The sequence below is a fragment of the Populus euphratica genome, unplaced genomic scaffold, assembly GCF_000495115.2.
Source record: "Populus euphratica unplaced genomic scaffold, PopEup_1.0 scaffold646.1, whole genome shotgun sequence".
Classification (NCBI taxonomy): domain Eukaryota; kingdom Viridiplantae; phylum Streptophyta; class Magnoliopsida; order Malpighiales; family Salicaceae; genus Populus; species Populus euphratica.
In genome coordinates, this window is record NW_011500520.1 from 87,982 (window position 1) to 101,856 (window position 13,875).

The 13,875-nt window shown below is 32.5% G+C and overlaps 1 protein-coding gene across 1 annotated transcript; it reads left to right on the plus strand.

The window, feature by feature from the left end:
• The first annotated feature begins 5,365 nt into the window (after positions 1-5,365).
• LOC105115162 (peroxidase N1-like) lies at positions 5,366-6,938 on the plus strand. The gene is made up of 3 exons (XM_011011973.1): positions 5,366-5,889; positions 6,052-6,214; positions 6,300-6,938. The coding sequence occupies exons 1-3, from the start codon at positions 5,500-5,502 to the stop codon at positions 6,719-6,721; spliced, it is 975 nt and encodes a 324-aa protein (XP_011010275.1). The 5' UTR covers positions 5,366-5,499; the 3' UTR covers positions 6,722-6,938.
• Positions 6,939-13,875: the final 6,937 nt, after the last annotated feature.

The window sequence follows — 13,875 nt, forward strand, 5'->3', positions numbered from 1 at the left end:
TTATTAGAGTCGCCATCTAGTAATTTGAGGGAACTAGAAATCCAAAATTAGACACTAGTCCTAGAGATTGAGGTACTGGGTTAGTTATGATTAAGGGAAGGTAGACACCACCATTAAAACATCCTTTCAGAGAAAGGTTACCCTTACTTGTGTGTTTTTTTTATTTGATTCAAATGCTATTATATTTTGAGCTTATTTGCAAAAAATTTAAGATGGTTAACGTCGGTCCCTAAAAATAGAAGACATGTTAAAAATGACATCAGTCCTTAAAATTAGGAGACTTAGTCTAAAATGTCGATGTTTGTCCCTAAAAACGAGAGTTACATTTGATTTACCAAAAGAAATAATAATGGACATAATCCATATTTGGTATTTAAATTTTTGACATCGGTCCTTTTTTGTAAATAAAAGAGACATGTCGACAAATAATATTTATTTTATAAAACAAAATTATTTTGATATTGTTGAGAAATGGGTATATCCATATTTGAGAATCGGGTTTTGACCCATGAACAATGATATCATAAAATAGGTGTTGGGCCCGCGTCGTTATTTATTTTAAATTTATTTTTTTTTTGTTTTTTTTTGTTTTTTTACATGCAAAAATTTACAAGTATTTATATATAAAAATATCAAAAAATAACATAAAAAATCATAGAAAATTACCTGAGTGCCATTGTATAGGTAAAAGACTGAAATACCCTCGGATTTCTTTGAAATTTATGAAAATGCCACTGGCGGCGCGTGTGGCTCACGCACGACTAATGTTGGTGGTGGCGAAATTTTTCGGTGAGATTCCAGCCAATAGATGGTTGATTCTGGTAGATTTGAGGACGAGGATTCTGATGGTGGTGGTCTCGACGGCCGTTGATTGCTGATGAGGGAGAATCGACGACTTGAAGCTCGGTTGGCCGATGACTGTCGCGGCCTTTTTCCGGCCAAAATCGCCGATGAAATCGTGTAAAACGGCCTGGGTTTTGCTTCAGAGGAGGTGATGCACCTTTCTGTGGTGGTTTGGCCGCTTAAAACAACCGGAAATGGAAGATCGGAGGAGAGAGAGAATCGCTAGCGAGAGGAGAGAGGGGCTCTGAGTTTTGATACAGTGTGGACGAGCGCATGGTGCACCGGTGCGTCTGAAGCCTGTGAACCGTTGGATCGCGGATGAACAGATCGTGCGACTGTGATTGGCTTGATCTACAAGTTGATCGGACGGTCAGGATGAACTGGGCTATGATCTGGTGTGTCGCGATGTACCGAGTGTTTGGTACACCTGATGACGTGGCGCAACAGAATCAAAGGGCAAATTATTTTAAAGACTGAGATGGATTTGGGTTTTAATCCGGTGTGGTAAAGCCTATTGTATCCTAAGAAATCAAAGGCTCAAATTTAAATACTATTAGATCTAACGGTTGGGATATTTTTGGTATTTTTTAAATTGTTTTAAAAAAAAAATCAATATCTTACTACCGTAAAGAAAAAGTAAAAAACTAAGTAAACAATGTCAAATAGTAACACAAATAGTTTGCTTGCAAATTCAGAATTCTCTTGTTTTCTGTTTCTCTTCTGTCCCTGTTGGCTTGGTTTCATTGGCTATTTATAGCCAATGAAAGGGGACAGCGAATCACAGATTGTGCAGGTAATCACGGGATTGTGCAAAATTTTCAATGTACAGCTGCACTGCCTACCATCGGCAGAAATCCTCCACCTATTGTGACAAAATTCAATTATTTTTGTTGTTTTATTATATATAATAATAATATTTATTTATAGGGGTAAAATTAAAAATTCAAATCAGTATTATAAAAAGCTTTTCAACCGCTAAAAATCAATTTTAATTACAAAAAAAATCTTTATACAGGTATCAACTCGGTGGGCCGGGTTTTTTGACCAAAAATAACAGTTTTGATCAAAAATAGCCTGAAACTCATTTTTCATCGCAATCGACATGGTGGGACCCGTATTGACCCGGTGGACTCGGTTTTGACTGAAAATGATGATTTTGACCCGAAACGGCCTGAAACTCATTTTTTATCCCGGTCGACATCGTTTAACCCGTATTGACCTGGTGGACTCGATTTTGATCGAAAGATGCAGTTGACTCGAGAAAATATATTTTAAACTTTTTTTTTCTTCTTTTTTTTATTATATATTTTTTTTGTTATGAATAATAAAATAAAATAACATTCGAGAAAATTTTAGTGAATCCAAAATTGGGTTACAACAAGGTGTATGAAAAAATTGAGAAAATGCAAGTGTAAATAAGTGTTTAGTTTGTAAAAATTACAACTTTGTCATGTTTATCTGGTGACTCAAAGTATTTATAGGCCTTGGTCACTTTAGCTCACCTCAGGATTGCATGAGAATTGATTAGTGGAGATTTTAACGCCCACTATTGGATTTTGTGTCTGACATGTTATTGGTAAAGTGGTTAGTGAATGTCAGTGATATGTTAGCTAGAAATAATCTTTAAAGAAAGGAGGTAATTGATTTGCATAAGAAGTGGTTTGTGTTTGTATTATTGACTAATGGCTAGAAAAAGATGATGTCAACTCTACATAAAAGTGTGTACTTGCAGGGAGTGTGTTAGTTAGTCTTAAAAATAATATATATATGGGTGGTGGGCAACACCGACTCCTCGTAACTCATAAAGCTCGATATATATGTATTGCACAGTCTATATAGTGAAAAAAAAAAAAGAGACAAAGGCAAGAGATGTATGAGAGAGAGAGGGGGGGGAGTGTGTAAGAGAAAAAATGGATTGTCATCGTACACAACATGAGCTGGTGGTAATGAATAAGTAAATTAGACTAGTCAAAACTATAAATCTGAATTAATAAATTATTAATAAAATAAAAATATTTATTAGTTTAATCAAATTAACATAATCATATCATGAAAAATTAAATATTAATTATAAGCTAAATAATTTTTATTTTTCTTTTTCAAATGAGTAGATTTATTTTAATTGAAAGATAAATTCTTTTTCATTAAATACAATATCATTTTAAAGGAAATTAACAACATAAACCCTCAATTTAAAGTTGATTATTCAAAGTTGAATTTTATGTCATTTGAATATGAAGAAAAAATGAGTTTTTTTAAATGAAATATTTGATTGACATGGTAGAAAAAAAAATCATTACTATATAAAAAAAAAACAAATAAAATATATCGTATATACTGAATTGAAAAATAAATACTTATAATACAAATGTCCCAAATAAATAAGAAAATTAAAGCGCTTGAAAGAAAATTAAACAAGCTTAGACTAGTCAAAACTATAAATCTAAATTAATAAATTATTAATAAAATAAAAAGATTTGTTATTTTAATCAAATTAACATAATCATATAATGAAAAATTAAATATATATTATAAGCTAAATAATTGTTATTTTTCTTTGTAAGATTAGAAGATTTATTTTAATTGAAAGATAAATTCTTTATTATTAAATACAATAGTAATTTAAAAAAAAAACAACTTAAACCCCGAATTTGTTTGTTAAAAATGGGCTTTTACGTCATTTGAATATGAAGCAAAAAAGGGTTTTTTTTAATGAAATTATTTAATATACTGAATTGAAAAAAAAAATACTAATAATACAAATGTCCCAAATAAATAAAAAAATAAATGGCTGAAACAAAATTAGACTAGCCAATCATGAAACAAATTGAATAAAGTGGATTTTGTTTTTTAATAACCTTTATGCATATACATGTTGACGTTTCGAAATTGTTGACCTTGTTTACAGATGACAACTGGATTTACAATAATTCTTAAAATCATTGTTTATATAGTGAGTAAGTAGAATCTCATACGCAGTCGTATAGATATAATATATAAAATTAAAACAGAGGTATGTCCACGAAAGTCATACATATATGTGCAGGTTGCGAGGGGGGCCATGCTTGATAAAAGTCAACTTGCAAATGGCAAAATCACTTGGAAATATTACCCATTCTATAATATGTCTATTAAAGAAGTTCCCTTATGCACTGCCCAAGAACTGTGTCTGCCTTTGAATATTCCATGTTTCCAATCCGGTGGAACTACTCAAAATTAGTTCCACCGAATTAAAGTAAAACATATAAAAAATTAATTGGGAAAAAATATTAGCTTTATTTTTATCTCTATTGTTCATTGTATCAATATAATAACAAATAAATTTTTTCTGCTCTTAAATGTATTACAGTGAAACAATAAAAATATCCTTAAAAGCAAATAATTTAAAATTAGTGTTAATAGGTATTTTTGTATTTTGCTAAATTAATATTTTTTTATGTCTATTTCTCCTAACACAAATCAAAATTATAATATTTCTCCTAACACACTATTTTAAATAATATTTTTGGTAAATTATAAATTTTATATTCTTTTTTATGTCTATTTCTTTCTTCAAAGAGAGGGCTTTGAAGTAACTACTATGATGTCATTATAAATTTATCATTTTAACTTATCATCTTTGATCATTATAGTTGTAATATCATATTAAATAACTATTTTAATTCAACATTTTAAACTATATATTAATTAAAGTCTAATATATAAATAATTTTATATTATTTTATTTTTAATTTAAATTTTTTTTCTTCATACATCAATTAAAAGATTCTAGTTTTTCTTGTAAGATTATTGAGTGCATCCAATTCACCCCTCAAAGAAAACATTTAATAAGAAGGACATTTCAACCAATGTATAAAATTAGAAAAGAAAGTCAAATATCTCGCTTTATTATATCCAAAAAAAAAAAAAGTTCTTCCCTTTGTATTATAATGATAAGTCAGGTTTCTCAAATTTTCATATTAAAAAAAGTTTGCTATTAAACTCTAAAAACAAGTATATTTATTAATTATGCTTTATGAAAGGAAGATTATACTTGTTTAAAACAAATTCCATTTTTACTTGTTAAATATACATGAAAAATACAAATAAAATATTTTAAAAGTGTTCATTTTATTTATTAATTTATAAAATTACAAATTAGATTCACTGAATGATTCTAAACAAAGGTTAGTCATTATAAAGTAAACCAACTCTTTTCATTTTTATGGATAAAATGAAAATAATCCCCACGTAGAGCTGCTACTTAACTAGTTGACTTTAACAAACAAAATAAAGTAGTGTTGACCAAGTCTTCTCTCCACCGCGTGAGCCCTACTGGCATGCAAAACCTTCGTCGTAACACGACAAAGATGAACATTGCATCCCTATCATTTCCCACTCACCTCTCGTCTGTGTCTTCCACTCAACTTTGAATCCTTCCAATTTTAATCAGACTTATTTTGCCTATTACATAGCCGGCTTTGTTTACTTCTTTCCTCAGCTTAGCTGACTGAAAATGCCTATATATGTTACCAAAAACGATGGCAATATGCACTACTCTAGTACTCTTAGCTACCTAGCTTACCTCCCAGAAGAACGCACAAATCTAGCTAAAAGCTTGTGTGCTACTAAAATTGCGTTTCAAGAATAATTACAGTCTCTTAGCTAGCATATATAATGAGCCAAAAAATAGTTTTAATGTTTCTTTTGCTGGCCATGGTTGGCACCACCATGGTGCAAGGCCAAGGCACTCGTGTTGGGTTTTATGCAACGACGTGCCGTAGGGCTGAATCCATTGTTCGGTCAACAGTCCAGTCTCATTTCACGTCTGATTCCTCTATTGCACCTGGGCTGCTCAGGATGCATTTCCATGATTGCTTTGTGAACGGTTGTGATGCTTCTATCCTCATTGATGGCGCTAATACTGAAAAAACTGCTAGGCCAAACCTTCTGTTGAGAGGAGATGAGGTCATTGCTGATGCCAAGACTCAGCTTGAGGCTGAGTGCCCTGGCGTTGTCTCATGTGCAGACATTCTAGCCCTTGCTGCTCGTGATTCTGTTGTTTTGGTACTCACCTTCTTGCTAGCTGTTGTTGTTGTTGTTTTTTTTTTTTTTTGAGATATTTTAGGTACTCCCGATCTAATGCTTCTCCGTCTATATAAAAGTTTTTCTTCCATCAACATTACTCTAATTTATACCCATATAAAACATTATGTTCATGCATTGCAGGCAAAGGGAATCACTTGGCCAGTGCCCACAGGACGGAGAGACGGTAGGGTTTCATTGGCATCCGATACATCTAATTTGCCAGGTTTCACCGACTCCATTGACGTGCAGAAACAGAAGTTTGCAGCATTTGGTCTCAACGCTCAAGATCTTGTTACCCTTGTTGGTAAGGGAAAAAAAAACTAAGCAAGCTCATCAACTTCAAACCATGCACGTCAGATATGATTATTGTTTGTAATTTTTTATCACAGGAGGACACACCATAGGAACCACTGCTTGTCAATTCTTCAGGTACAGACTGTACAATTTCACTACAACAGGAAATGGTGCGGACCCATCCATCAACCCTTCATTCGTCTCTCAACTACAGACACTCTGTCCACAGGATGGTGATGGGTCAAGGCGTATTGCTCTAGACACTGGTAGCCAAAATCGTTTTGATTCATCTTTCTTTGCAAATTTGAGAAGTGGTCGAGGAATACTTGAATCTGATCAAAAGTTATGGACTGATGCAACCACAAGAACTTTTGTCCAGCGCTTCCTTGGCGTCAGAGGCCTGGCTGGGCTTACGTTTGGTGCGGAGTTCGGCAGGTCCATGGTCAAGATGAGTAACATCGGTGTGAAAACCGGCACTAATGGTGAAATTCGAAGAGTGTGTTCTGCTATAAATTGAACATTCGTTTCAAAATGTATTGATGTATCGTTTTTTTATCTTAATCTTTCCATTCTGTTTACCCGACAAGATGCGATAAAGTTCATAATAATATGTATCCTATTGCAACAATGGGACACAAATCAAAAGGTCAAGAATTAATTGTATAAGGTTGATTGCTTTCCAACTCTCGAGTAATTGTAAAGCTTATCATTTGAACCAAAAGATTGGGTCATTACATTTGTATTAGTATATGCTAGATGTGGCACAATGCTAGGTGTGCATTCAGATTTTTATTTTATTTTTTTTATAAAAAATAATATTTAGATGCTGCCAACAGATAAGAACACATAAGTAGGACAAAAAAATCTATCATCCAAGTTATAAATCTGATTAAATTAAATAAGTTATTTTATTTTAATTAAATAAAAAATACACAACAATAATAAATTGTTTGGATTTTAAAAAAATCACAATAACATGACAAAAACCTTTCTAAAAAAATAATATAGCTAAATTCTTAGCCAATTAAATATGAAAACAAGAAATTAGGTAAAAATATAACAAAAAAATTAATCCGGGTTAATTTGAGTAAATATAAAAAATTTATAATCTGGATGGTAAAAAAATAAATTAACTTAGATTAACATATTAAATTTATAATTTGGGTTATGAATTATAATAACCAAAAAAAATCACAAAATTATAAAATCTATTTTCGAGAAAATGAATTTTAAAAAATATGCTAGTAAGACATTTATTTATGTCAGCTTTCTTTAGCACGTGCTGTCTACTGAATTAGAGTTGAATTTTGTTGACATTTTAACAAACCCGACAATTTGTTACGTTTTCCATGCATCCATATATTACAGAGAGAGACATGCAATGTCAAAGGTTTTTGGTTCCGTAATGTGTTGTGCTTCCGATACGAATATTCCTACATCCAAGGAATCAAAAGTTTCCATGCAAAGAGGGGCAGGGTGGACGTGGAATTTGTGAATTTATTTTATTTTATTTTAATAAAATTGAGGAATAGTTTTACTCAAATGTTATATTGAAATTAAGATGTAATAATTGATTTAAATTTGATCTTACTATTTCGATTTTTAACAACAGAAGTATATTTTGTTAGACTGACTACAGAAGAAAGGTATATATATATATATATATATAAAAGACTACAGAAAAAAGATATATATATATATATATATATATATATATATATATAAGTAATCCAACCAATGCAATATCTAAGAAATTGTCTCAAGTGTTCAAATTCAAAGTATATTTATTTTGTTAGACTATAGAAGAAGGTATATTTTTAATGAGTTCACATAAAGAGATTAAGTCCTTTATATATATATATATAGAAATTATCTCAAATGTTCAAATTCAAAATGTTTTTTTTTTAAAAAAAGTCACGATCATGCCTTGGTGGGAGAACGTCGTACGCGCTTACACATTCAAAGTATGATCTTAATACTAAATAATCACGTCAATAAAACTAGTATGCACTTAAGACATGCAAAGTATCTTAATTCTAAATAAATACATCAATAAAATTCATAAAAATAAATACTCCATGTATAGATTATCTATTTTAAAATATTATTATTTTACATCAAATATATCAAACTTAAGAGTAAAATACAAATAATGTATCTCTATATTCTAAACTAGTGAGATAAATCTAAGTTTAAAAGAAAGTTTGATCATGCTAGTATAAAATAATTGTTTAAAAGGATAAAAACTTTTGATACGACTGTGAAGATCGCACTAAAAATTTTAAAGGAATTTTCAAAAACCATTTTTTTTAGAGTAGATATGTTGATCGTCGGATCTTTAGATTTTCAAAATCTTGCCCTGAGGTCCTGGTTTTGGCAATTTTGTGATTTTCCTTATTTTTTTTAGATTTCATACTTCTTTTCTTTATAATTTCTTATTTTTATTTTGTTCTCTAGTTGAGATAGTGTTTTTGGTCTATTTAAAACTTTACAAACTTTCTAGAAGATGATTATTCAAGAGAAAATAAAACCTGCAAACTTGAAATTCATATTTATAGCTCTTTTCGCTCATTAAAATTCCTGTGTTCTTTCTTTATTTGTTGATGTCTTTAGCTTTCACTCGCATCATAATATTTATTAGCAAAACTTCTTTAATGAAAAAAGAAGAAGAAGAAGCTCAATTTGTTTGTGATAGCCAAAATAGACTGCCCTTGTCCCTAGTGGGCCATAAAAGAATATTTAGACCTCAATCTAGTACCATGCAAAATCTTAGCTACTAACACACACTATAATGTAAAATGACAAGTTTTAAGAAAGTTAATACGACACTACACTCAAGACTAGTTACCTACCTCTCTTACCAATCAATTGTAAATGCTTATCTTTTCACTAATGGCAAATGCTTATCTTTTCACTAGTGGCATAATGAGATACAATAATAGTTAACTTGTTTTTGTTCACTTTCATAAGGTACCTGTGAGGAAAGTAATTATTCACTACTAGAAATTCGTTAAATAGCAACGAATTTACCGACAAAATATTTCTGTCTGTAATTTGAGGTTGAAATTACCGACAGTTATATTCTGTTCATAATTTAGTCGGTAACGATTGACAAAAATTTTTCATCGGTAGTTATCGACTGAATTACTAACGGAAATGTTTCAGTCGTAAAAAAAAAAAAGGGTCGCTGACGTGGAGGTTTTGGCGGGTTATTTTTTCAGTCGGAATCACTGATGGATTTAAAAAGACAGCTCGTACAACAACCACCATTTATATTGCCGATGGATTCACCGACGGATTTGAAATGGTAGATCTGTAGGGTGAAACCGTCGGGAAAAGTTAATGTATGTACACGCTGCCGACCCTCTGCTCCCCTATTTCTCCTTCTTCTTCCTAATCCCAACTTTCCCTATCTGCAAACAACCAGCCCCCCATCCCCCCCAAACAAAAATCTCCCTCATATCAGCACAACAAGTTATATTTCTTGAAGTTCTGTGGTCACAACATCTGTGTTCTGATTTATCGACGGATTTTATCAATTTTTGTAAGTAATTCTTTCTTTTTAAATCTTAACATTTAATTAAATGTCAATTTTATTATTTTTTTAGTATATGTATTTTGTTAGTAAATGTATATGTTTTATTGTTATTTCTCAAACAAACTTGTAGTATATGAATGTATAATTTTATACCTGTTATGGTTTGTTTTAGATTTTGTAAGATTGTGTTTGTTTGTAAATTGTTAAAACTTTATGGAACTACCAAAGTACATGTGCTATTTTGAAATAATTAATAGCTTACTTATTGTGTCCGTTTAAAGTTTGGTCAATGGTATTGCGGAAAGGTAATTTCTGTAAATTTATATATTTTAATTTGTATGGACGTTGATAAATGATAATGAATATTTAATATTTATGAGAAGTTGTGATTGGTTTGTTGGATAATCTCGAGGTAAAGTAATATTTTATAGAGGTTTGACATAAATTATGGATGATCGTTCATGGATGTATCGAGATTCACCCCAAGGATTGCGGAGGATGGATTATTGTAACGGGGTTCAGGGTTTTATTAATTTCGCAACATCTATTCCTAGAAATTTTACTGGAGGCGGTATTAGGTGTCCATGCAGGAAGTGTCAAAATAAAAAGTATCTGCATCCAGATGTTGTAATGATGCATCTTCCACACAAAGGGTTTATGGAGAATTACCAGTGTTGGTATGCACATGGAGAAGTATATGTTAGTGAGAGGAGAATGGAAGAAACAGTGGTTGGGTCTACTTCTAGTGCTAATAACAAGAATGACAACACTAATCCTTACAGAAACATGGTTATGGATGCAATCAGAATGAATCAAGGTAATGTCAGTCAATGTCCAATCATAAAAGAAGAACCTAATATAGATGCAACTAGGTTTTTTAATTTGTTGAAAGATTCTGACGAACCATTATGGGATGGCTGCACGAACCACAGTAAATTATCGGTCGTAGCACACAACTATGTTCTATTTAACTGTGATGAGTTGAGACCTTTTATTCAATGAGTTTATACTAATTAAACTTTGTTAGTAATATACTGTTAATTATATATTATAATATCATACACTCATTATCACTTGCAGGCAACATCGACAATATTTGCTCTCTAATAACTCATAACTGACCAAATCCCAGATCTTTCAATTACAAGATGAGCAGTTTGCCACGTGGTTCAGAACACATGTAAGCACTATCACAAACTCATTCTAACTTGCAAAATTACTGTACGTATGCACGTCATTACGAGATTCTCGTTTATTTACTGTTTATTGATGTACATTACATACAAGGTTTATCAAATGGGAAGGAGTGCACCTAAGTCATTGTCTTCACTAAGCCTGGGGCCTAAAAGAAAATGTAAGTGCTACAACGGGTATTTCGTCAATGGATATGTTTTCCATACTAAAGAATACAGGCAAGGAAGAAAGACATACAACAAGGGTGTTTGTGTTAAGGGATCCACTAGTAGTGAGTTAGAAGTTGACTGTTATGGTAGATTAGAAGAGGTCATCGAACTGCAATATCATAACGAGCAAAATAGAGTGTTTTTATTCAAATGCTATTGGTATGAAATGACTGACAGAGGAATCAAAGTTGATCCGCACTATGGCTGGTCGAAATCAACTTAAAAGTTAGACTCCGCAACATAAACGATGTCTTTGTTCTTGCAAAGCAATGTCAACAAGTTTATTACACATACACCCCTTCATTTAGAAAGGATCGATCAAGAGTGGATTGGTTGTTCGTTTTAAAAACAAAACCCCTGGGTCGTGTCGAGGTTGTTCAGGATGAGAACGAAGACACAAGTGTGCGAGATGAAGTCTTTCAAGTTAGTGAGGTGGTTGAACCATATCGAGTTGCTCCTTCGATTGAATTGGAAGAAAATTCAATTTTTCATGTTTTCGATGATAGTCTTATTGATGTTGATGCAGAGGAGTTGAATTTTATTTTGAGCTTTAGCGGACAAGCAACTATCGATGAAGAAGATTTTTTTCATGTAATTTAGATTATGGATGATATATTTTGAAATACAAAATATTTATTACTTGAAATAATTAGTTGAAATGCCACAATTATGAAATAATTATTGATCATGGATGATATATTTTGTAACATGAAAAAATTACTTGAAATGCCATCACATCACTAATGGCAACACTGACGACCTTTAGTCCGTCGGCATTTCACAAAGAGTTCGAAAGTAATTACTTGAAATGCTGCCATATCACCGACGACAACACCGACAGCGTTAAGTCCATCGGCATTTCACAAAGAGTTCGAAAATAATTACTTGAAATGCCACCACATCACCAACGGCAATACCGATGGCATTAGGATTCTTAGGCTAATTAGGATTCTTTATAATGCTAAATTCATTCCTCTTTTACATGGGCTGTAAGGTTGAAATAAATCCCTTAAAAATGGCACTAGAAAACCTAGTTCTACTGTTGCCGTAATTTTTTTGTTCCAACTTAGGCTCTGATTTTGACTTGGTTTCGTACGATATCTAGCCATCCCAACTATATTCTATCACTCATGACATGTTGAAGAATGGACCTACACCTTTATTGGGTCCTAGGGCTCATTGTTCTTATGGCAGGCTCTCAGTCGAGGATGCTTGGCATTGTCAGTTTCCTGAATTTAGATCGGGAGACCCTTTTTGACCAACCAAATTGTGGCCTAATTCTATCATGTAAAACAATTATATCTCACCTTGACTCCCCTTGAAAGCCATAGTCCTGGATGCATAGATGAATTTGGGCTTTCGAATCGATGGATTTTGATATCAGAAGCTCAAGCTCTGCACGTTTAAATATCTGACGTGAAAATGAGACTTCTATCGCGAGCAGAATTCTGACCCAAGTTTTGCACCGAAAAATAAATATGCTGCCATCATGATTTTTTTGGTTCATTCTTAGGGTACTCCCAGTCATATCGGGATGCTCGGCATTTGTCAATTTTTGAATCAGATCAGGAGACCCTTTTTGACCAACGAGATCGCGGCCCGATTCTGTCCTATAAAATGATTATATCTTGCCTTAAATCCCTAGTAAAGTTGTAATCCTACATGCATAGATGAATTTTGGTTTTTGAATCACTCCATTTTGATATCAGAAGTTCAAGCTCTGCATGTTTAAATCTCTGACGTGAAAATAGAGAATTCTGCCACGAGCAGGATTTTGACCCAAGTTTTGCACCAAAAAAAAATTCTACTGCCAGCACGATTTTTCTGGTTCATTCTTAGGGCACTCCCAGTCATATCGGGATGCTCGGCCTTCGTCAGTTTTTTGAATCAGATCAGGAATTCCTTTTGACCATCTAGATTACTGCCAGTTTCTGTTCTATAAAATGATTTTCTCTCACTTCAACTCCATCAAAGTTGTAGTCCTAGACACGTAGATGATTTTAGGGTCTTGAATCTCTTGATTTCGATATCAGAAACTCAAGATATTCCTGTTTAAATATCCAACGTGAAGGTAGAGAATTCTGCCGCAAGAAGGATATTGACCCGAGTCTGCACTAAAAAAATTTCTATTTTTGGCTTAGTTTTTGTGATTTTTGTTCTTAGTTCATACTCTCAGTCATGTCAGGATTCTCGGCATTTGTCAGTTTTTGAGTTAGACCCAAAAATTCGGCATTCTTCAGTTTTTTGAGTTAGACCCGGAAATCCCTTTTGACCTACTAGATTACTGCCAGTTTCTGTTCTGTAAAAAGATTTTATCTCACTTTGATTTCTCATCAAAGTTTTAGTCCTAGATGTGTAGATGAATTTGGGCTTTTGATTCACTTGATTTCAATATCAGAAGCTCAAGATATTCCTATTTAAATGTCTAACGTGGGCAGAAATTTTGCCATGGGAAGGATACGATTTTTTCTGGACCAAGGACTGAATCAAAAGGCATTAAAATGAGGGATTTAATTGAAGAAGGATATGGAAAGCTGGAAAGGGGGGCTGGATCATCATAAATGGAAGGATTTTTACCACACCGAATAAGGAAAATATGACTTTACAGCTGCACACTCCATCTGATTTCTATCCCTTTTTCTCTGTTGTTTTCCTTTCTCATCACGTCTGATTGTTGGAACTAAAGACCACGTTTTTGTTGCCTCATTTCAAAGGGAGAAACTGGCCCTA